General features: G+C 39.1%; 1 protein-coding gene across 9 annotated transcripts in view; it reads right to left on the reverse strand.

The window, feature by feature from the left end:
- Positions 1-25713, reverse strand: part of PUM1 (pumilio RNA binding family member 1) — a gene marked incomplete at its 5' end in the record, with an annotated part of 125949 nt that overhangs the window by 16182 nt on the left and 84054 nt on the right. For 4 of the 9 annotated variants that reach the window (XM_079697157.1, XM_079697155.1, XM_079697152.1 and 1 more), the window contains 7 exons: positions 1328-1462; positions 3300-3429; positions 4766-5033; positions 16702-16938; positions 18014-18310; positions 19145-19288; positions 20570-20708. In XM_079697157.1, coding sequence (XP_079553283.1) covers positions 1328-1462; positions 3300-3429; positions 4766-5033; positions 16702-16938; positions 18014-18310; positions 19145-19288; positions 20570-20708 — 1350 coding nt within the window. The remainder of the gene's footprint in view (positions 1-1327; positions 1463-3299; positions 3430-4765; positions 5034-16701; positions 16939-18013; positions 18311-19144; positions 19289-20569; positions 20709-25713) is intronic. The other 5 variants (XM_079697158.1, XM_079697156.1, XM_079697153.1 and 2 more) reach the window with 3 other exon arrangements.

Below are 25713 nucleotides of genomic sequence, written 5' to 3' on the forward strand. Positions count from 1 at the left end.
CATCAATTTTCATCCCTGAACATCCTAGGGAAAATTAAAACTGACAATGATCTGAACATTAAAAGAAAACAAACTAGTAGCTTCACCCCTGCTTCTAATTACTCACACACAGCACCCCTATTACTGCTGTATCTCCAGTACTGGCACTAAATGAATGAACTCTCAACCTGCCGTGTGTCTCCAACATTCCCTCTGCCTTCACCAGCGTCTTGACATGCCTATCTGAGTCTCACGGCTTAAGGACTTTGGACTCCCCAGCCTTCAATTGCCATGGCTGACACCAGCGCAGTGTTCTGTTGTGTTTTGTTTTGAACTGGAAGTGGTGGGTGCCTCGTCTGGCTCAGAACTTGAGTCCATAACAAAGATTCTCATTACTGAACTTTGTTCTCAGAGAGGGCAAGTGGCTCATCACTGCCAGACCACGGCCATCCCCTCCATCGAGAAGGGCTGAGTGAGTTCAGAGCCCGAAGGCTGAGGGTTCAGATCAGCAGCCCTGAAGGCTCACGGCACTGCCTAGCGCAGACACAGCGCGGCACACCTACCTGTGGGCTGGTCCGGCTTCCCGGGCCCCGTGGTCTGTGTGGGGCCCGCTGGACCTGCTCCACGACTGCTCTGAGGCCATCGGCCTCTTCAGGTGCTTTCTGTGGCAGCTCCCACCCACAGCACCCAACAGTTCAGATTTCTGTCCCTTTTTTCCTAACTCCTCTGTAGCCCAGACTTCTCCTCCTACGAAGCCTCCCCTCAAAGCCTTGGGCACGTGATCTCACGTCTCACCACTGCTTCCCGTCACCCTTCCCCACGCGTGCTCCGTGGGCAGGGTTCAGTCTCGGCCATCTCTGTGCTGACGTCTGGCACACAGTGGGCACCAGGTCAACACACCAGGCCAGGCGCTGCCCTGGGCAAGCGCTCAGTCAGTAAACAGTGGTGGAATGAATGAGTAAGAGGGTGCAAGTGAAGAAAACTGGAAGGTGGGTTGGAAAAAAGTTTTGTCTGTTGAGGTGGTCAGTTCAGGTAGAAGAAAAGGACAACCTTACCTACTTCAACTCTTGCCAAACAAAAAACCCACCTCTAAAATCACACCTCCTAAAGACTAAGGTCTGGTCAAAGGGAAGAGTGTTTGAAACCACTGGTTTTAACACAAGACACTTGATCACTATAAACTTACAAAATTAATTGCACGGTTCATGCCTGCCATGCACAGAAGGTAGCCACAAGCACCAAAGAAAAACTGTGAAAGAAAACTAAAGACTGACAAACTTACGAAGTTCACTACATGTACCATGAAGAAACATCAAACACCAAGAGAAAAGTTAAAGGGGAAACTTACAATTACCTGCTGGTCTGAAGGAATAAACTCAAGAGCTTTCTGGATAACACGGCAGCCATACATCTGCAGTGCCAGTGACAGGACATGGCCTCGAATCCGTTCAGCCAAAGCCAGCTTCTGTTCAAGGCTGCCAAACTAGACATAATGTGTGGGTGAACACCATTACTTAGGTAGAAAGAAAGAAACCAGAGAAAGCAAAGCATTCATTATTCTGTACCAACCATTGGCATACCTCTTTTATTTAGCCCTGTATTCTATGATAAACTAAACCTTTTATTTAAAAAGCCTCTGTTTCTTCAAACCAGTGGTTATCAGCCTCTGATTATGAGGAACTCTTTTTAATGTTAAAAAACTTCTCAGATATCCAACTGGAGTAGTTCCACTACTAGTATCTGCTAAACAAATAGGCAATTCCTCAAAGCTGCCCTTAACTCATCAAAACTATTAAATATACCTATATGTCCAAGAGCATTTACATTTATTCTTAAAACAATAGTACATGTGGAAGACATTGTTTATTAAGGCTTTAGACAATGTCTGGGGAAGATTCAAGAACTTCTTGCAACAAATCTACTTCACTTCAGTTGTCTGAGCCCCATAAGCTGAAAACAAGTTCTTCTTTCATCTCTATGAAGTTTAAGCCAAAGCACACATGCACACTGCTCTGAATATACTGTTCTATATTACTATAAGAATTGATAATGTCTATTTATACAAGTCAACAGAATAGGGGGAAAGTTAGTAAAATCAAGGGGTATGACAGCACAATGTTAAAACTCTTCCTAGAATGTTTCTCCATCCCTGGCTTTTTATTTTCATTTGAATAGCATGTGAGACTGGAAGAGACTTTATGAATAAGGCTGCCCAACCCACTCATTTTCCATACAAGAGAACTGAAGTCCAGGGACATTCTCTAAGTCAGAGAAGTTCTCTAGCTTGTCCCAAAATCATACTGCTATAACCCACTGTTCATTCAGCCACCCCTAGCTGCATTAACCTCTGGAGCTGGAGATCTCTCTATTTTTATATCTGTGACAAAACGGCAGTAAAACGGCATTCGAAAGTCAAAATTACAAGAGTCGTGTTTAGGCTGATATCTTAATCCGCAGCTGGAGAATTCAGAACTTAGGTCTTTATGAGAAAAGCTGGGAAGACTGAGGCTGTGAGTGAGCCATTTTTTTAATCTTCACACAAACCAAACAAAATAAGATGTAAGAAGTTTACAAATTTCTTTTGTTGGGGGGCAGGTAATGTGCAGAGTTGCAGCATTTTCCCCCTGTACCAGATGTTTCATCTCAATGCTTCACTCCTTTCTGGATTTATAATGGGGTTGTTGATACCAGTACACCACAGCTACAATGGTCAGCAAAAAGTCCCTGCCTTTCTGACATTTTAGTTTAGAAGAGGAAACAGACATTAATCCAACAATCTCGTTAATCCTTTCCAAGGAAAATGATAACAGGAGTGGACATTATCCACATTAACGAAGGAACAATAAGGAACCAAGGCAAGGATCACCCAAGAAGCAGCATTTAACAATCCTCATGACTGTGGTTTATGATGAAAAACACCAGAGTTGGTATTCAAGATAATTCTCTAGGAAGCCATTTTTTTAAAATTCATTTTCAGAACTTTACTGTGGTCCTGCTAAAATTATCTTACAAGGATTTTTCCTCCAAAAATGACAGTTTTAGTGAAACTATTTTAGCAATCAGAAATATTGTGCGGGATCCTAAGTGGGGAGAATGGTCCTACAAACACATTTCTAAAATACACTAGCATCATCTGCTTGGGTATTTAAATGATGCACTACTGCTAATGAATTGGAGAAACATTTAAATGTGCTTCAAAAAGACCACTCACGCTTCATTTTGAGGACTGGAACGAAACTGCAATTCTAAAAACAGTTAATAAAAATCAAAATGCTATGGAGACTGTCTAAAGTCAAAGGATAGAAAGAACAAAGGCTTACTTCAAAGAACTTCTGAATGACGTAATTTCCAAATACATCCACCATAAGCTGGTAAGCGGCCTGGAGGATTTCATTGAAGACAAGCTGGCGCTCAGCTGGTGTGGCACGCTCAAGTTTCAGCTGAATGAATCTGAAGTACATAGTAAAAAGGGCAATCGCAGCATTTTAGGAAGACTTGGAAAGTACATAAAGATTAGCTCAATTTATATGTGTCAGTTCTGAAACTAAATGTATGTGTGTACATGTGCATATACACACACGCCCAACAGTGTTATTTAAATAAATCACTTGAGCTCACTTCAAACTGAAGAATTACTGAAAAGGAAAAAAAAGTTATATTGTGAAGTATCCCCTAATTTAACTGAGCTTTCAGAAGTATATTTAAATTTTAGTATACTTCATTACAATAGGACATGTATTTATGTGTGGGATTGAGGGGGAGCTGAAAAGGGGGGGCAGGCAAAGAGAGAAGAGGGCGAAAGCAGGCACAACACAGGGAGAACTCTACCGGACTTTTTCTTTTAGGAACCTGTCCAACAGCAATAAACTCAAAGCCTATGGTCCTTATTATAGTCTTTAATTCACATTCATATGAAGCACTACATATTTATTAATGATGTGGAACAGTTGTCATCTATGTGCAGTCTCTTTCTAAAGTAGTAGCTATTCAGTTTGCCTTTTTTAGCTCAGGTGACTATATCAGAAAAACCATGTTCTTCTCCCAACCTGGCCTTTAGGATCTAAGTATGAGAAATCCTTGCCCAGTAGCAAGCTGGCAGAACTTAAAGAGGAGGTAGGTTCTTTGGGAGTTGTTTTGGTGGAACTGCCAGAGAGAGAGAAAGAGAAAGGGAGAGAGAAGGATGGATGATGTCACCATAAATCTGCTTTTTCCTGAGGACCAGGGTCCCTTTCTGTGAAGTCCATTGGAACAGGCAGGGGTAACCAAAGCTAAACTCTGTGTTTTATAATAGCATCTTCTAACCTCTGTGCAGACTCTCACTTCTACAGAATGGAACAACAAAGAAAAGTGGTGGCACCATCTTACTCCTGAGCCCAGGGATCCAAATTTGCATTTGAATAGTCTCTCTCTGAGAGCAAGATTCTTAATAGCGATTAAAGTAGCCAAAGTGTACACATGTCTTTGTGTTAGTGTTTCTGTATTTCTTAAACTGCAGACATTCTGGGAGGTTCTCATGAACAAAGGAACACCAGACTAATCTTTCAGAAAGGTAAAAAGGTTTGTTTCAGCACGTGATCCAGACTACTAAATGGCTATTCTCAATCACTTGTATATCTGGCGACTCTCATAGCCACATCCCTCTGGAATAAGTAACAGGAAGCATACTAAAAAGCAAACTTTGTTTCAATTATTATATGGCAATTTACTTAATGTATACCTTATCTGAAGCATGGAATTTAAGGCATTAAGATTTCAGTTACCTTAAGTGGCAAAGCCAAGTCCTCACCTGGACCCATGCTGGTCTTGGGAAAACTCCATTATATGCCCAGCAATCTCCCGCAGTTGTAAATTGGGATACCGGTTATTTCGAAAATCTTCCAAAAGCCTGCTCCTGCCAGAGGGCATGACATCAGACATTCCATATCGCAAACGGGAAGAGGAAAAAAGGGTGCTGCTGGGGCTGAAGAGGCTGGAGGCACTGCTCGCGCTGCGGTACTTGGCTTCAGCGCCTGGAGCAGCAGAGATGTATCTTCCACTGCCATTTGTGAGTCCTCCTGTTGGTTACAGAACAGGAGAACTCAAGACTCATTCTTAACGAACTTTATTCAAGAGAGGAAAACGCATCCTATACTTGAAATCCTGCATCACCTCTGATTTCTTTTCAATTCTGCTGCTTTCGTGTTAAGATTCAATTCTATTAGTGCCATGACTTTCATAAGACAAACTCACCAAGCTGGAAGAAAACTTTTGCACAAAAATTGAGAGGGGAATGCTATTAACCACTGATAGGAGACTGCTAGCAATAATGGAGCAATGGTTAGTGTAGCCCTTAGTAAATAAAATGATGAGGAAAGGTCCTGCTGTGTGAACCAGCACCTGAGCACCAGGATCAGAAAAGACAAAATGCACAGAGACTGCAGTGGTTTTCCACTCTGATCTCTGCGGAGATTCCTGCCATCAGTGGATAATCCCCACTCCCATCTGAAACCCTCCCTTAAAAAAAAAAAAAAAACGTTTTTTTTTTTAGGGTACCCAGATTAGTCTGTTTTATATAGTGGACCTCCCAAAAAAAGCTTTGAAGGCATGGTTTTGCCGCTAAATAGAAGTCTGAAAATCACTAAGGCAACCAAGGCCAAGGATGAGACATAAGGGATTAAAAAAAAGGACGTGTGCTTTGAAATGGAAGGTTTTCCAGTTCTTCACCAGGAATGGGCAGCATCTAACTCCTTCTACTGGAACAGAGCCTGAAGTGATTGCAGTAGCAACAACTTTCAGGCTACCGATATTGCCGCTTTGACTGCTGACAAGGGAATAATCATTGTGAATCTGAGACACATAAAACAGAGATAAGACTGATATGCCTATCAAAAGATAAAACAGAATTTAAAAATTATGAGTATATATTTTCAATATACTGTTTTATAATAGAGGGTTTCTTTTTAAACTTTAGATTGTACTATAAAAAGGATGTGAAGCCCTTTTTCTATTTTTTCCTCCATTCCTACTTTGCAAAGTAGGTAAGAAATACCAGTTAAACCACAAAGAGTGTAGGTAAATAACAATTCAGGAGCCATGAGAAAAGTCACCCAACATGAACTGCCTGTTAACTTCTACAGAGCTTTAATGAACGTCTGGTCTGGAGTTTAATGGTAGCTACAAAAAGATACTCAGCTTGGATTTCTCCACAGAATTCCAGGGCCCAGTTTCAAAGGTCTGGGTCTCAATGAAAAAAGTGGAACCGAAAGGAAATGGCTCAACGTTAAATTTTGTTTAAACAGATAAATAAAAATAAAAACTACTTGCTGAGCAGTTGTCCTATGCCAGGATCTATGCTAGAAGTATTTCATATCCACTTTCTATCAAATTCTCACTGGCATTATGGAAAGGGAGTTTTTAATTCTCATTTATGTAACAGAAAATTAAGGCCCAAAGAGGTGAAATGCTTGTCCAAAGATACAAAACCCCAAATTATCATGGCCAGAATCTGTCACTGCCCTTGCAACTACACGAGACTCATTTTCAGACTCAGTTATATAATTTTCTTGTTCTAAAGCAGCGGTCCCCAACCTTTTTGGCACCAGGGACAGGTTTTGTGGAAGACAATTTTTCCACGGACGGGGCTGGGGTGGGGTGGGGGTGGGGGCAGGATGGTTCAGGCGGTAATGCAAGTGATGGGGAGGGATGTGGAGCGGCAGATTTGCCCGCCACTCACCTCCTGCTGTGCACCCCAGTTCCTAACAGGCTGTCAACCCTGGTCTAAAGGACATTGTTTTTCTTGTCAAAATTCCATAATATTTCTTAACCCAAAGGAAAACATTTCTTTAAGGAAAGGAGAGAGGAGGTTTATAAGAAAAGAGAATAATAGCCATATGGCTGCTTTTTATTCCATTTCAAAAACAATTCTTTCTACCCTGGCTTGAGACAAGGGACAAACAGGCAAAGAGGTGGTAATCAGGTAAGTCAGCAGGTACTGGGAGAGTGTGATAATAGCAAGTTATGGTTAAGAAGAAGGAACGGCATGAACATACAAAGCTCTGAAAACAATTTAAAGGTTAAGAACCTGGTCACTAACAAAGGCACTTAGGGAAAAGTAACATATCAACAGAGAAACAAACTCTTAAAAGGCCTGACAAACATCCAAATTAACATGCAAGGTAGGAGACAACAGCATTCTGCCTATGGAATGTGTATCTCTCTAAATAAACTCTCTTTCACTTAAAAAAAATAAACATGGAAGGTGGCCAGGTCCATGATGACAAGGCTGAATGACAGGAACCAACCCTGAGCACTGCCCTCCCTACCCCTAAACTTCCAGTTATACGAGCCAACAAATGCACTTATTGTTTAAGCCACTATTAGATGGGATTTTCTGTTACTGTGGCCAAAAGCATACTGACTAATCCATAACATAAAGGGCCGGAGTGACTACTGGGTAGATTTATACACCTGCCCTGAAGTTTGGATTTTTGGCTTCGGTGTCTTTGGATGCCAGACAGGATACACAGACACACATATACACACACAGCTTTTATTATTGAGAAAGGAAGTATACAAATCTGAAAAAGAAAATAAATTTCTCCAGGTACTATATTATAAATGGCAAACTAACAGTCAACAGGAATATTTTGCTCAGGCCAAATAATTTTCTTTGAACATTAAACCAATGGTTAAAGTAAATTTTTGCTTAAAAATGTGGTTTTCTGGTCGTTTTTCAAAAGGTACCTGGCAAATAGTAGACCATCATTATTTGTGGACTGCAGCTCCTTTATATGGGGAATACGCAGAAAGGTGTTTTCCAGTTCACTATAGTTTACACACCTACATGTGCTAATACCCAAATTACTATCCCCTGGAGATGGTCCCTGAAAGTGTTTGAATTTTAACCTCATTTTAAAAGGAATATTTCATGCAGGCTCCTTAAGCCTCCTAGTGATTTCACAAAGTTTTTCTATAATATTTTGACAGTAGTGGATTTCATAGAGCTCTGTCCTATGACAACATTTCCACAGAAATCAAAGCCTTAAATGTTTTGTGTATGTGCAGGTTTCCCGCTCCACATGTAAGGAGCGTGGAAGTCACCATTCCACCCTAACGACAAGCAAAAAGCTGAAAAATCAACAATTCTTCTTAGATCCACGAGAGAGGAAGACAGAGCAAACCACTGTCCCCAAGACTGGAGAGACAGACATACAGGTCACCACAGCTAACGAGACCAGGGACTCAAGTGGACACCACTGCCTGAACCAGTACCAGACTAGGAAAACCTGAACTGTAACTGACAAATTAAGAGGCTCAGTGTGGATGACCCTGAAATACACAACTCCAGCCTACTCAAACTATCCTGTTCCACTGAAGGGAGGAGGAAAAAAACTAAGAAACACTTGTGAAGTTGACAGTCCAGAGGCACAGGCTCACTAAAAGACTGAGACCTAATCATAGGTCTATAGAACATCTTCCCTCCCTCCACACCTCACCACCACATTACTAAAAACCTACTTACAGCAGTTCCTTTCACTCGATGTACCAGGCGTGGCTATCAAAGATAAACTGCAAGGCATATCAAAAGGCAAAAAATAAAATTTGAAGAGTAAGAGCACACATCAGGAACATACATGGCAGGGATGTTGAAATTATCAGACTGGGAATTTAAAACAATTATGATTAATATGCTAAGGGCTCTAAAGGATAAAGTAGACAGCATGCAAGAACAGACAGACAATGTAAGCAGAAAGATGGAAATCCTAAGAAAGAACCAAAAAGAAATATGAGAGACAAAAAAACACTATAACCAAAATGAAGAATGCCTCTGACGGGCTTATTAACAAACTGGACACAGATAAGGAAAGAATCTCTGAGCTAGAGGATCTATCAATAGATTCCTCAAAAACCAAAAAGGAAAGAGAACAAAGACTGGGGAAAAACAAAATCCAAGGACTGTGGGACAACTACTACAAAGGTGTAACATACACATAACTGGAATACCAGAAGGAGAAGGAGGAGAGAAAAACAGAGGGAATATCTGAAACAATAATGACTAAGGATTTCTCTAATGCCAGACACCAAACAGCAGATCCAGGAACTGCAGGGAACACCAAGCAAGATAAAGACCAGGGCTTCCCTGGTGGTGCAGTGGTTGAGAGTCCACCTGCTGATGCAGGGGACACGGGTTCGTGCCCCAGTCTGGGAAGATCCCACATGCCGCAGAGCAGCTGGGCCCGTGAGCCGTGGCCGCTGAGCCTGTGCGTCCGGAGCCTGTGCTCCGCAACGGGAGAGGCCACAACAGTGAGAGACCCGTGTACCACAAAAAAAAAAAAAAAAAAAAGATAAAGACCAAAAAAACTACTCCTCCAACTATCATTTTCAAATTATAGAAAATCAAAGATACAGAAAAAATACTGGAAGAAGCCACAGGGGGGAAAACACCCCACCTACAGAGGAGCAAAGACAAGAATTACATCCAACCTCTCCTCAAAAAGTATGCAAGCAAGAAGAGAAGACTGTAAGTTTTGAGAGGAAAAAACCCACCAACCTAGAATTCTGTATCCTGCAAAATTATCCTTCACAAGTGAAGGAAAAATAAAGACTTTCTCAGGCAAACAAAAATTGATGAAATTTGTTGCCAGTAGATGTGACTTGCAAGAAATGTCAAAAGAAGTTCTTCAGAGAGAAGTATAAATAATACAAGCCAGAAACTGATCTATATAATGAAAGGAAGAGCATCAAAAAAGGAATAAGTAAAACAAAAAATTTTATTTACCTTATTCTTCATTGATCTGACAACAGTTTGTTCAAATAATAGCAACAATGTATTCAATTATGTATGTTTCTATCATATACATATATATACACACACCTGCTTTATATAGCTGAAATGAATGACAGCAATGACACAAAGGATGAGAGGAAAAGGTTACGATTATTTTGTTATTTTAAGGTCCTCACACTACATGTGAAGTCGTATAGTCTTATTTGAAAGTGGACCTGGATTAATCGTAAATGTATAATGATCCTAGGGCAACACTAAAAAAAAAAAAAAAAAAAAAAAAAAAAAAAAAAAAAAAAAGGAAGTAGTATAACTGATAGGTTAAGAAACGAAATAAAATGGAATCATATAAAATGCTCAATTAAAACCACAAAAGGCAGAAAAAGAGCAGAAGACAGAAACAAAGAAAAACACAGAAAACAACAGATATGGTAAATATTAACCCAACTATATCAATAATCACTTTGAATATCAATGGTCTAAATGAACCAATTAAAGAGATTGTCAGAGTGGATCAAAAAATGTAGTCCAGGGGCTTCCCTGGTGGCACAGTGGTTAAGAATCCACCTGCCAATGCAGGGGATGTGGGTTCAAGCCCTGGTCTGGGAAGATCCCACATGCTGCATAGCAACTAAGCCCATGAGCCACAACTACTGAGCCTGTGCTCTAGAGCCCACGAGCCACAACTACTGAGCCCTTGTGTCACAACTACTGAAGCCCGCATGCCTAGAGCCTGTGCTCCGCAACAAGAGAAGCCACCACAATGAGAAGCCCACACACCACAAGGAAGAGTAGCCCCCGCTCGCCACAACCAGAGAAAGCCCGTGAACAGCAACTAACACCCAACGTAGCCAAAAATAAATAAATTTATTTTAAAAAATGTAATCCAACTATATGCTGTCTACAAGAAACTCACTTTAAAAATAAAGACATACAGATTAAAAGTAAATGGATGGACAAAAGTATACCATGCTAAATTAAGATGTGCTTCAGTTACTTTATACAAAGGGTTTTCTAGTATTCCTAGCCATCTAGTATTCCATCCTCTTGCTATGTGGAATGTTTTCATTCATCTTGTTTTGCTTTCTGTACTCAGAGATTTAGTAGATGCCTAATGGGCAAAGCCCTGCCTTCTTTGCCTTTTAAAGAAAAATTCCAAAGGTGCCCAACATCTGGCTCTGTATTTATTACAGGAGGAGGCTATGCTGCTCACCAAAATGTTTATAAAATAAGTTCTCCCCAATCCACTCCCTAATATCACAGCCAGGTAGCCCTAAATGAAAATAATCCTAAGAGTAACTGTCTTTAGTGCGTAATACTGAATCCTAAGTTAATTTTCACATGGTTAGTTTTACAGATGACAAGTCACCTTCAGAGAACCAGGTGTCACAAAACACTACATTTCCATTAAGAACAGAGAAGTGCCTCAAGGGGCACACATGACTAGTAAACAACCGGAAATTAATACAGGTTACTGAACAATAAATTAGAAACAGCTACTGCAGTTCAGGCAGGGACAGAGAAAACCATTTTGTTTGATCTTTGCTTTTCTTAAAGGACTAAGGGCACATACAACCTTGAATTTAAAGGACAGGAAGAATTTATTTTAAGAAGACAGGAATTCTACCATGATGATAAAACTAAATGCTTGCAAGCAACAAACAATCCAAAACAAAACTAGAATTCCATTCAAGAAAAATAAAATATACACTAACTAGTTTAACAAAATACATTTAAGACCTACACACTAAAAATTTCAAAACTTTGCTGGGGAAAATGGTGCATGCAAAAAGATGAACATGCAATACACAAAATTAATTCAAAATAGATCAAAGACTTTAAGAGCTAAAACAGTAAGATTTTTAGAACAAAACATAGGAGAAAATCTTTAAGACCTTGAGTTGGGCAAAGATTTCTATACCAGAAAGCATGATAAACTGGACCTCATCAAAATTAAAACTACTGCACTTCAAAAACGACCATCTAAAAATAAAAATAAAGGGCTTCCCTGGTGGCGCAGTAGTTGAGAGTCTGCCTGCCAATGCAGGGGACACGGGTTCGTGCCCTGGTCCGGGAGGATCCCACATGCCGCGGAGCGGCTGGGCCCGTGAGCCGTGGCCACTGAGCCTGCGGGTCCGGAGCCGGTGCTCCGCAATGGGAGAGGCCACAATGGTGAGAGGCCCGCATGCCACACAAAAAAAAAAAATAATAAATAAATAAAAATATAAATAAATAAAAACAAAAAGATGGGACTTCCCTGGCAGTCCAGTGGTTAAGACTCCACACTGTCACTGCAGGGGGTGCGGGTTCGATCCCTGGTTCGGGAAATAAGATCCCGCAGGTCACGCACAGCGGCCAAAAAAAAACCAAACAAAAACAAACAAACAGAAAACCAAACCGAACAAAATAAAAGGGTAACATAAAAATAAAAAGACAAGCGAAAGACCAGAAGAAAACATGTATATGCAAAACACGTATGTGATAAAGGAGTCATATCCAGAATATATAAACAACTCTTACAACTCCATAATAACAATGACAAACAACGCACATCCAAAAATGGGCAAAAAATATGAGCAGACATTTCACCAAAGATAAACAAATGGTAATAAGTACATAAAAAGATGCTATACATTAGTCATTAGGGAAATGCAAATTTAAAACCACAATGACATAACCATTTCATGCCTCCTAGAATCGCTATATTATATAAGAAAAATAAGAACAAATGTTGGCGAGGATGTAAAGAAATTGGAATCCCTTGTACATTGCTGGTGGGAATGTAAATGATGCACCAAACTGGAAAACAGTTTGAGTTTCTCCAAAAGTTTAACATAAAACTTACATACAATTCAGCAATTCTACTCCTAGAGAAATGAAAAACTGTGTCCACAGAAAAACTTGCATGCAAATGTTCACAGCAGCATTATTTCTAATAGCCAAAAACTGTAACCAACAAACATCCTTCAACTGTGAGTAGTTAGACAAAACGTGGTGTATATCCATAAAATGGAAGACAATTCAGCAATAAAACGGAACAAACTGCTGACACATACTACATCATGGATGAAATCTCAAAAACATTTGAAGATAAAGAAGGCAAACAAAAGAGGTCACATACTATATGGCTGCATTTATATGAAATGTCCAAAAAAGGCAAATTTAAAATCAGAAAATAGGGAATTCCCTGGCGGTCCAGTGGTTAGAACTCCACGATGCCACTGCAGGGGGCACAGGTTCGATCCCAGGTTGGGGAACTGCAAGCGCACGCAAGCATGCCCACTCCCCCCTCAAAAAAAAAAAAAAAAAACACAACAGAAAATAGATCAGTGGTTGACTGGGACTAAGGATGTGAATGGGGATTAACTGTAAATGGTCAAGAGGAATCTTACAGAGGGGATGAAAATATTACCAAACTGACTTATGCTAATGATTGCACAATACAGAAAGTTACTAAAAATCATTGAACTGTACACTTGAAATGGGTGAATTTCATGATATGTAAGATACAACTCAATAAAGTTTTTTAAAAACAGAAGTTTGGGGACTTCCCTGGTGGTGCAGTGGTTAAGGATCTGCCTGCCAATGCAGGGGACACGGGTTCGAGCCCTGGTCTGGGAAGATCCCTCATGCCGCGTAGCAAATAAGCCCATGTGCCACAACTACTGAGCCTGCTCTCTAGAGCCCACGAGCCACAACGAGAAGCCCGTGCACCACAACGAAGAGTAGCCCCCGCTTGCTGCAACTAGAGAAAAGGCCGTGTGCAGCAACAAAGACCCAACACAGCCAAAAATAAATTCATAGTTTGATCTTTAAACAAGTAATGAAAAAAGCATTGAAGAGTCTATAGTAGGCACTCAACAAGTGATTGTTGAATAAGTAATGAGAAAAATAACTATGCAGGCACTGATGTTTTTTTAGAGTACCCTAACACGCGTCTGTCTACTGGGAGGAAGTGTGAAAATGATATCACGGAGAAAAGATCCACACTGGGATAACAGAGATATAGGCTGGAGTGTGCACTCAAACACTTACTAGCTATGGGGTATCATGAAAGTCATTAAACCATGCTGAGTTTAAGTTTCCCTGTGTAGAGCAGAGTTACTTGAGTGTTTAACATAATGAATGAACACAATGAATGAATGCTTATTTAGTATGGTTGTTAGTGATCCAAGAACTGACAGCCGGTGGCAGTAGTGTAGTATTAACAGTAGAAGCTATATTAGGAATGGCCCAATGTATATTTGGTAAAGAAATGTTACATTTCCTTGGTGACAAATGGTAAATAGACTTATTGAGGTGATCACTTTGTAATAGTTAAGACTAAAGCATACATGAACCCTTTTCTCAAGGTAACAGACTGAGCTGAGGCAAAGCACTACCAATCAAGGCACAAAGTTTCTCAGGAATGGCATTATGATTAACATGGTACATGCAGCAATGTAAGTCCAGTGGAAACACATACATCTAAAGTGCTTAAACAAAGTAAAAAAATTTTTAAGGTAAGGTATGTTAAAAATAAAACCAGGCAGACAGCAAGAGTCATTAAAATAAGAAATAACTCGCACCAATAGTTAGTTCCTTCTCCACAGGGGAAATGTAAATTAAGGAGAAGGAAGTATTTTATTAAATTGTTGACATATTGGAAAGAGGAAAGGCACCATGCATGCAAGTAATGTTTCCAGCTCCATTTTCAAACACCAAGAGCCATAGCATTTGGTTCAGAGGTTGATACAGTCCACAGGACAAATCCGGCCTGCCACCTATTTTTGTAAATAAAGTTTTATTGAAAGATAGCTGCACATTCTTTTACATTTTGCCTGTGGCTGCTTTCACACTTCTACAGCAAAGCTGAACACTGACTACATAGACCATCTGACCTGCAAGCCTAAAATATCTACTATCTGGCTCTTTACAAAAAACTTTTTGCAGATTTAATTTGTTTACTACTCAGTATATGTTGACACAGTTCAAATGTTTAAACCAAGGAATTAAAAGGGTAAGATTTCTGGATCTGATAATGCACTGGTTTAAAAGCTATCCTGAGCACATTATGTGACAGAATATACACTGACATTGCATGCTTTGGAGTCAAAAAGGTTTTGACTCTAAATCCGTTCAGATATGAGAAGACCTAGCAAGATATTTAACTCAGTTTCCTCACTTCTGTATCATAGACATAATACCATATCTTCCAGAGTGATATGTACAGCACCCAAAACCGTTCATAGTAGCCACTAATAGCTATTTTATAAATGTTAGTACCTTCCATCTACATGCTAGACTGGGACTTTCATCTCCCCCTTTTAAGTCTGCATTAACCCTCATTCTTTAAAGCCAGGCATCCTGTCACAAGGAAACACTGTTGTGCAATACACCCTATTCCTTATCTATCCAATATGGACTTACCAATCTGGAACGTCCCTACAACTTTTCTTAAGTAATGTCCATATACAACATGAGACGGTGAGCTTTACAACTACAGTTCTTATCATGTGAAATCTCAGGATACACACATACACTCTCTCTCTCACATGTCTATGTACATACATACATAGTTCTGCCTTAAAACTCATCTCTCAAACTCAGAGACAGCACTCTTAGTTCTAGAATAATAACTATATTATCCTGTCCCCTTCGAGACTTTTTTTGATTTTTATAATCATTTCCCAGTCTTTGTCCTTCCAAATAAAAGTACACTATTCATTTTTAGTCAGTCCTCATTTCTGAGTCCAGAAAGCCACTTTTAATCTTGCCAGTTAAAAACAAAAAAAGGTCCATGTAAACTATGGACTTTGGATGATAACGATGTATCAATGTAGGTTCATCAATTGTAACCAAGGTACCACTCTAGTGGGGGATGTTGATAATGGGAGAAGCTATGCATGTGTGGGTCAGCGGGTGTAAGGGAAATCTCTGTACTCTCCCCTCAATTTTGCTATGAGCGTAAAACTGCTCTAAAAAATAAAATTTTAATTTAAAAATAATAATAATAAATAGAAGATTTTAAAAATCAGAATCTTCCAGCAAAGTGGTCATACATGGTATTTCCCAGGACAGTACTGATTCAGGCCTGTCATCACAGAGTAATTATTAACAGCAACCCCATTAACTCTCAGAAGCATCCTGGGTTGCATGATAAATTATATGGTCACTGTACTTCTATGCCTCAACTTTCCCCATCTAAGAAATAAATCAGTACTTCAAAATCCAAACTCGATAAATAACTAGAGGAAGGGAGTGTGTACCATCATCTTCCATCTCTTGAAAGATTTAAACATTTGCCACCCAAATTGTTAATACAAGTTTCTTTTCATTCTTACAACTGTCTGCTTAGTATCCTCTTCTCCCTCCTCATTTTCCAGGATCTAAATGGTAACATTTTTTTAAACCCCACACAAATAACAAGCTAAACATATAACTGGGAAATATACATCTATACTCATTAGCATACTATGTAGTTTAAGAATGTATATACAAATTTTTTTAAAGAATCTGACAAAAATTTTTAAAACAAAATGCTTTATGTGAGAAAGTAAGATATTAAACATATACATGGGGGAGGGGAGGGGAGTCTGAAAAACAAGGCTAAGTATTAATTGTGGTGATATTTCAGTGGTGATACGAGGTTAATACACTCTTTGTCTCTATTTTCCAGCTTTACTTAAAATGAATCTGTACTGTGTTTATACTGAAAGATTCTCACATGTAGCCGTAAGATGTTCATACTAAAGCTGAAGTGAATATACAGGGGAGGCGCCCAAACTTGAATAAATCCCAAACTGCTGTGCTATCTAGGTACAGCCTAAAGAACATGAGGTACCTTCAGGAAGGCACAGAACACCCAGGACACATCTTAGGATAAAGGGACTGTCCTTTGCTTATGCAAAGTACTTCTAATGTCATCAGTGGCAAGAGATTTCTAGAGTTCAAGGTGGTGTTAGAGTAATGGTTCTTACCCAGGTTTAAGCTTGAAGAGGATCCATGTGAAGAGAGGGAAGGAGGTGGTGTCTGTGAATGTCCTGGTCCCTGACTAGGGAGAGGCATGCCCACGGGTCCAGGAGAGGAGGAAAAGCTAAGGCCGTTATAAAAACTGTGTCCAATGGGGGTCAAGCTGCTCGATGTCCTCTTATAAAGGTCACTGCTGCCAGTCAGGGAGTCACGGCGGGAGCCACTGCCAGTGTTGGAGTTTGCAACTAAAATGGAATTAAAACAATGCAGATAAGAACAGGCCTGTTCTTCGAAGAACAAGCCCAGTGACCTGTTCCTAACACTTTGATCCAGACTCCTTACCACCGCAAATTTGTCAGCAGAGACAGCCTAACTGTTCATGTGGCAGTTCTAGGGGCAGGTAAAGTAATAAAGAGGACATGGCTCAGGTTAACATGAAACTCTTTTTCAAACCATCACACGTATGCTAAATTTTCCTTCCTTTTGTGTCTCATATTATGGGGGTGAGGGTGGGTTAAAATCCTCTGATGGCCACATAAGTTATGGGAAAGGTGAAAGAAAATGGGCTAGAAAGAATGCCTTTCATCAACCCAAAGGTTCTAGTAGAAAAATGGAGTAGAAAAAAGATTTGTGAATGGGGTACTGCCCCACTACCCAAGACTTACATACGAAAGCCTGGTTTCTCAAAGGGCTCAATCAAGAGTTATTGCTAGCCCCCAGCTCCAACTTAAGACACTTTCTCTCAAATAAACCCTTCTATTTTGAGATCACATTGTTTTACAAACACTGCAATTACCCCATTGTTTACCTCACTACTTTCCTGCTTTTTTCTCCCATCAAAACATTTAAAATATCTCAGTTTAATTCCTTCCTCCCACTTTTCCATAATATCCACCTTAATTCTTCTCAAGAGACTGGAGAAAACTCATGACTCTTCAAGGCCTGCAGATTGTGGAGTACACTACCCTATGATCTTTGGTAAGTCCTCCTCCCTTGGTTCTTAACATCCACATTTGTATAATTCCCTCCACATTCTTCCCAATGCCTGCAAAAATCCTCAAGGATTTTCTAATCCTTGAAACAAACGGACTTTGAGAGTATAAATAAGTAGCAACGTGAGTGTAAACCTGAAATAGGCCCCAAATGTGTAACTTGAAAAGTCCATTATCTCAAACACATGTGGAACAGCTGGGTTCCCACGGGGCTCGGTCCAGATCTGCCTGTGGTATCTGTCCAGGGTTCCATGCATTGTCAGTGTTCCATAAAGATTGTAAAAATAATTAAAATTCAGTTTCAACAGCACATCAGTCTGATTTCTACCTGCTGTTCCAAACCCTCCAAGGGCTGATCCCAGAGTGGCGCCGAGAGAACTGCTACTTCCAAATCCCAAGGATGTGTTGGCAGGCTGGGCAGAGCCCTGGGAGAAGAGGGAGCTGCTCTGTGAATTGCTGCTCAGAGAGTTGTTGCCATAGAAAGAGCTGGATGCCAGGTTGTTACTGGGCTGCTGCTGGGGCTGGGGCTGAGGCTGCTGAGTTCCTAAAGGGCGAAATGGTCCATTTGTTGTTCCAGCAAGACCACCGGCTGCTCCATTTGCTGAAGCTGCAGCCGCTGCAACAGCTATGTAGAAGAAAGCAAACCATTTGGCTATGAAAGAGATTGGCCACATTTCCAAACTACATTGTTATCCTTTTGAAAACCTTTTAATGTTGCCATATTTTTTCAAAGCAGACACAATCCTTGTAAAGAACTATACAAATCTGTCTTTGATCCCTTCATCTGAAGCTTCTATTTTCTATTTCTACTTTCAATTCAAAGTCAAAATACCATCGAAGCCAAGTTCACTGTATTGACAGCTCTAAAGAGGCTATAGTTTAAAACAGAAATGGATATCAAAAAGTACTCATTTCAAATACAACTACTTCCTAAAATCTCAAGTTCTACAAATATCTACATTAAGGACATTTTTTTCCAGAACCAAATACTGAAGTTCCTCAAATTCCTAGGACACTTGAGCATGTTGCTCTCCCCTAGATGTCCCCACTGTTGCTCCCAAATTTATAATATATGTGACTTAAAATAAAAACCTATTGCCCCACCCCCTCAAGCAGAAAACAAAAACAAAACAAATACCACATCATCTTAAAATAACGATATGAATTTCACGATATGAAGTGAAATTAGCCTTGGACTTCTGCCAACAGTGCCATTTTGTATGAGTAATCCAACTTCCTATGCTCACAGTAGAGCAGGTCCTTGCTGCTAACCAGCTGGTACATGCTGTCAACAGAATCAGAATCTATTGAGGTCACTTGCTGCTTCTGATTCTCTCTTTGAAAAATTACAGGGTAGAATTCCTACACTGAGAATGTCAAAGTATATTTCAACACAGTTTAAGAATATCATCCCTTGCCCCTTTTAGATCTGAGTGAGTCTACTAAGACGTAAGCTCACCTGCTTGTGCGGCTGAGGAGCTAATGATGACTGGGGCAGGAGCTACAAGTCGAACAGGAGCTCCGAGGCCGTTTCTCGCTCCTGCATTCACCACAAGGGCACCGGTTTGGTCATAGTAAGCAGCAGGAGCCAAGACTGGATAACCTGAGAATATTAAGTTACGTACACATGAAACAGATAAGTACATATGAATCTAACAAATGTCTCCTGGGCACCAGCATATCTTATTGATAGATAGTTACAAACTCAGCACTGGGATCCTGGCTTCGCCACTTAAGGTAGCTGTAAAACCCTGAATCTCTGGGTATCCTCATGAGGATAATAATAATACAAGCCTCACAAAGTTCTTGTTAAGATTAAAAGATGAGTGTGAAAGATGTAACATGCTACCTGGCACAATAAGGGGTAGTGTTATGTATTATCCACCAAGTGTTAGGGAATTCGGTGGGACAGGGAATACCTGTGCTCTTCAAAGTGCTAACCACAGTTATCACCAGCAACCATACACTGACAATTTTTTTTATGTTTTCCTGACTATATAAGTTAACAGTAGGTACAAATGATTCCAACAATCAAAGTACTTTCATACCACATAATCTAAGCACAAATACCCTACAAGTTAGCAGGAAAAACCTAGACAGGCTTCAATTAACAGGGTCTTTCCATATTCTATGAGATGGAATCTTCAAATCCTATTGAGCCATAAGAGAAATTACAGGTGACTTCGTAATAAAACATAAATGCTTAGTAATTAACAACATGCATGATGCAAGTTCAAGTAACTCAGTGAATTCATAAATAGATCGGTTCATTTAGAGATGTGCCATGGTCAGTAAGAACCCATAAACTTATACTGAGGTCTCAGAAGGACCTGTTTCAAAGGAATAACCTCAGACTACATGCAATCCATGCAAAGAATAAGACCAGGAGACAGTGAGCTACGAATAACATGTATTCAGGATATATATCAATCACAGATAGACAGCTACAAAGCACCTCTACTGTTGGTTCGAGAGAAATCCTAAAAATGTAAGGAGGACACTATCAAGGAATACTAGGAATGTCTTCCTAATAATACTATTCAAAGACATCAGTCTTGGAGTGATGCTGATGCAGTCTGGCCACTCTTTCCACTCTTAACACAGAGGGAGAAAACAGATCAACACCAGAGGAAAATAGCATACTCCAAGTTATGTGTGGAGGTTCACATATCTCCAACATTTAAGACTGAGACTGGCTCAGAACACTAGGTGCTCTCATCAACGAACTATGGTCTAAGTGAGGGCAAGTGTATGTCATCCTCGCCAGTCGCCAAATGATGACAAGCCTAAGCAAGCCAGAAGTGCTGCCCATTCTCTTCTGAATCTCCCCCAATAAGCAGACTTTTTCACCCTCAAATGATGAGGAACAACAATGCAGCCTCACCTGGCATGCCTGCAGCCAGTCCTTGTCCAAAAGCAAGGGCAGAATTCACTGCTGCAGCTGCCACTAGTGGATCTGCTTGCTGTCCCTGCTGGTTCTGATTTGGGGTCAAAGGACGCTGGCTGGCTCCTCCACGGAGAACCTGGGAGACAGAAATAAATCAACTACTTTCTTTTCATTGGAAACATCTAAGACCCACCACATGCTTAAGTTGGATCAACTTTAAAACTGATGGTTGTAAACCATTTTTCTGATAATGGTTTTATATGGCATGGCTGTTAGGATTAAAAAAATCCATTAACAGCATTTCATACAGTGAAATTTCATTCTACCAGTCTTAGTTTAAACATATTACCTTTATAAGAAGCCAAAAGCATACAAAAGTGATCATTCATTCATTAATCAAATACTTAATGCCTAACATCTGGCAGGTAATGCGGATAAAGCAATGAACAAGACACACAAAGCTCCTGCCCAACTGGAGCTTTTATTCCAGCGAATGAGAGCTAGACAGTAACTCTACAATAATTAAAAAGTGGGTGAAAAAAAGAGTATGATGGAGTGGAGGAGGGGTTTAGATATGATAAAAAAGGGTAGTTTACCCACAGCATTAAGTTATAATATCTGTATCAAAACACACACACACACACACACACACAAACACACACACACCCTAAACTTTCTTTATGGAATGTGAGAACATTTTCTCTACCCTATAACACTATTCCCATTTATCAGGGCCCAAATGGCCCCAAATGAAATCAACAGGTTTGATTTAGGAGGCTTCTGACTTGGCCGTTTCTATTCTTCCTCTCATAAATACCACAAATGCACAGCAATCTAAATGGATATGAGTATTAGTCAAGAACACTGACATTTCCGCACAGAATACTAGCTCTGTCACTGTGATAAAGGATCTACTTTTCTTTTTATGAAACATAGGTAGTAAGATGCTGATAATCATTCTTATTCTGAATGCTCTGAAGAATCTATTCCAAAAGATCTATCTATACCAGTAAGTAAAAATGCAAAACCCAATACCAAGGCTAAAATTACCAAAGTTTATGCATTTTGCAATGTTTTCAAAGGCAAAGTTCTTATCAGATCATTTTCAATATCACTCTGCTACTTATAAAAGTTACACATGTAATCAAGAACCCGTGCACAGATTTTTCTTGGTAGCATTTGGTAAAAAATGTAAAAGAGAAACACGACAATCAAATATTTATTAAATGAGTATTTTAAATGACCAACACTGTCCATATTGGCAAGAAGAGATGTGCAGACACTTCATTTACCCAAACTTTCTTATTTCTTTATCTGTAAAAATAATGAGAGTAACAGCTGATCATGCAGATTTGTAGGAAATATTAGAATTAATGTCTGCAAGGCACAATGCCTAGTACCCAGGAGATAATCAATAACCAATAGTTAATTCCTATCAAAATATTAGGCAATTCATTCCTGTTTGTGAACCAAAGAATCTAATGGACTTTACAACAGAAGGAGTGCTTCAATCTATATAGATAGAAGACTCAAGGGAGGCTGCACAGGTGGGAGTTTGTAGAAAATGCCTAACCAATAATCCAGAAGAGTTCTCACTCTAGGAAAAGTAAACAGCAGGTACAGAGATATGGCAAATACTAATAGTTCAAGAACTTAAAAAAAAAGAAAAAAAATCAATGAAAACATCCTTTTCATAGGGCAGAATGAATTAGGCTTATGTTTGGTTAGGAGTTGTGTGAAACATCAGAGGACAGGGAAATGGACAAGGTGCCTGAAGAAAGGGGTAGTCCAGACTACTGAGTCCTATTTTACAATCAGGAGAGCAATGTGTTTCCTTTTTGTCAACTCTCTAGAAATCTGTGTGGTACCCTTGACAATAAATCAAAGTTCTTAAGTCAGCTGCCAATATTCATATTTTAATTTCATAAATAAATGTCAAGCCTGAATTTTATGGAAACAAATATGTAAAATTCCACAAGTAAAATTTTATATACAATTAAATCAACAAAAATGACTGAATATCTACTTGTAAAACACTATCCTAGGAGTTAGATTACTACCTATCTTCATGATGCAAAAGGTGTTAAATTCAAATTTCTTTTCAAAGGTACTGATTTAAACACAGCATTTAAAATGTAATAAGCAAGTAGATGCTCAATGGAGATATTTTCATTAATAATCATTCATCCTTCTACAGTTCATCATGCTTGGTAGAATCATCATCTATACAGTCTCCCCTAATCTAGAAAGTTCAGAAGCCATTCTAAACTTTTCTCTCTCAAAATGCAACATCCAACACCAAGCCACCACCTGTGCCTGGGTTCAACCTAATATCCAGGATTTTTTCTTTAACAAACATTTTGAAATAGAGAATAACAGTTTTTTTAATCAGGTGTCAAAGGAACCTTCAAAAAAAATGAAAAAGAAATCAGAAGGAAGATGAAGTGGCCAGGATGTCACTGACTCTACTGAAAGTTTCAGCAATTACATTTGGAAGAGTTAGCATGCCTAGAAGAACATAACAAATGCTTTCTGATAAAACGTAAAGGCCAAAAGGCCGAAAGCAAAGTTTAAAAAGAACCTCTCATTTCAATGACTATGACCAAAAAAGTTCACCAAGAATATCGTATTTTCCTGAAACACCTGACGCCAGAAACTGGCAAAAATATCACTGGAACTAAAATATGGCTACTTGTTAAATGGTAATGTTAATAATAATAACTTTTTCATAGTAAGGTTTGTTATTGTGGATGACAGAAAACTCTGAAATAATGTACATGATTATCATGCCCATTTTACAGCTAAGGATATATTCAGAGAAATCATGCAACTTGCCCTAGTTGCAACCAGTTACTGGTAGAACAAAGACCAGATCTCAGGCTTTCTATCACTATGGTCAGAAGACGTAACAAGTTGTGAACTTACAGACTTGGGTTCAAATCTTCTTCTTTTTTTAAATTTATTTTTGGCTGCATTGGGTCTTTGTTGCCTCTAGTTGCAGCGAGCGGGAGCTACTCTTTGTTGTGGTGCGCGGGCTTCTCATTGCAGTGGCTTCTCTTGTTGCGGAGCATGGGCTGTAGGCGCACGGGCCTCAGTAGTTGTGGCACACAGGCTTAGTTGCTCTGTGGCATGTGGGATCTTCCCCGACCAGGGCTCGAACCCGTGTCCCCTGCATTGGCAGGCGGATTCTTAACCACTGCGCCACCAGGGAAGTCCCAGGTTCAAAGCTTAGCACCTTAATAGGTGTGTGATCCTGGGCACACAAATTCCATTTCCTTAATCTTATGCTGGGAAGTCATATAATCTACTTATCAGAATAAAAGAAATTATATGTAGAGCACTTAGCTTTAAACAAAAAGCTTGCAATAAGAAGTACTTATTACTATTTTTCTTATTCACTCTATTAGAGCAAATTTTAAACACAGCAGTTACTTCAGTCTTCTAAATCCATGATTTGGCAGCCATTTAAACACAAAGATCATCACTTGATAAATACCAACTATCCACAAAGAGTAGCTAAGAAATTTATTAATAGGGATCACCCATTCTGTCAACAAATTAGCTGCTGAATTCCCTATGCATGTGGTACTAGAATTGTATCTATTGCAAAGAAAATCATGCATTAACTTACAAAAAAAATCTGACTATAAAAATACTGACCCAGACCTACTAGAGAATGGACTTGAGGATATGGGGAGGGTGAAGGGTAGGCTGTGACAAAGCGAGAGAGAAGCATGGACATATATACACTACCAAACATAAAATAGATAGCTAGTGGGAAGCAGCCGCATAGCACAGGGAGATCAGCTCGGTGCCTTGTGACCACCTAGAGGGGTGGGATAGGGAGGGTGGGAGGGAGGGAGACGCAAGAGGGAAGAGATATGGGAACATACGTATAGGTATAACTGATTCACTTTGTTATAAAGCAGAAACTAACACACCATTGTAAAGCAATTATACTCCAATAAAGATGTAAAAAAAAAAAAAAATACTGACCCAGAATAAACTAGCTAGAATTTCAAGACCTGTGTTTTTCCTATAAACTTGTAAAATCTAAAAATTTAAACATACACTCTCTTATTAAAACTGATAAAAAGCAAAGGATTCTTGTTTGGATCATTATCATATGTACATATATGAGCTGGTGTTTTTCCTCAAAAGACAGCTTTAATTTAACGATGCTTATCAAAAGCCTAAGTGTTCACTTTATTTGCTTGGGGAAAAAACTCCATTTCTAGGGCTTTATTCCATGGAAATAATCATGGACTTATGCAACGAATATTAATCTTATTTATAACACCAAAATATGGTTAAGTTATAGTTATAACTTAGTTATATAAATATAACATAAATAATAATGGACTGGTCAAAATAAATGAGATGCTCTTTAATAGATTTAAAAACATTAAATAACATGGAAGAGTATAACAACAAGATGCAAAGCCATGTGGACAGCATAATCCCAATTTTATAGGAAATTAATTAAATAGTAAGGCTGGAATGACAGATAACAAACATTTATATTGCTTTTTTTCTGACAGGAGGATTTAGGGGATTTTTTTTCCTTCAAGTAATCCAATTCACCACAATTTTCAGCAATAAATAGGTGTTATTCTAGTAAGCAAGAGAAAATGGCCTATCTAATATAAAAAGACACTTAGTATTGCAATTAACTATCCTTTCTCATCTTGGTTAAAAAGCTTACTCTAAGTTAAAAGAGATAAAATAGGTATAAGATTTATGTCCAATTCAACAGATGTTACTATATATATAATAAACAACAAGGATCTACTGAATAATACAGGGAACTATATTCAATATCTTATAATAACCTATAATGGAAAAGAATATGAGAAAGAATATATATACATACACACACAAATATACATATGTATGTATATATGTAGGTATAAATGAATCACTCTGCTGTACACCTGAAACTAATACAACATTGTAAATCAACTTACTTCAATTTTTTTTTTTAATTGATGCTATAAATAAGCAATCTGAAGAACTAGTATTTCCCCTTTGGTAGCAAACTACTTAAAGAGAGAGCCAGAAGTGATCAGAGAATGGTGCTTAGAAAGTAACTACAGTATCAAAGAAAGAAAACTTCACTATCAGTATGAATACTCACTTTG

Source organism: Hyperoodon ampullatus, assembly GCF_949752795.1.
Source record: "Hyperoodon ampullatus genome assembly, chromosome: 2".
NCBI lineage: Eukaryota > Metazoa > Chordata > Mammalia > Artiodactyla > Ziphiidae > Hyperoodon > Hyperoodon ampullatus.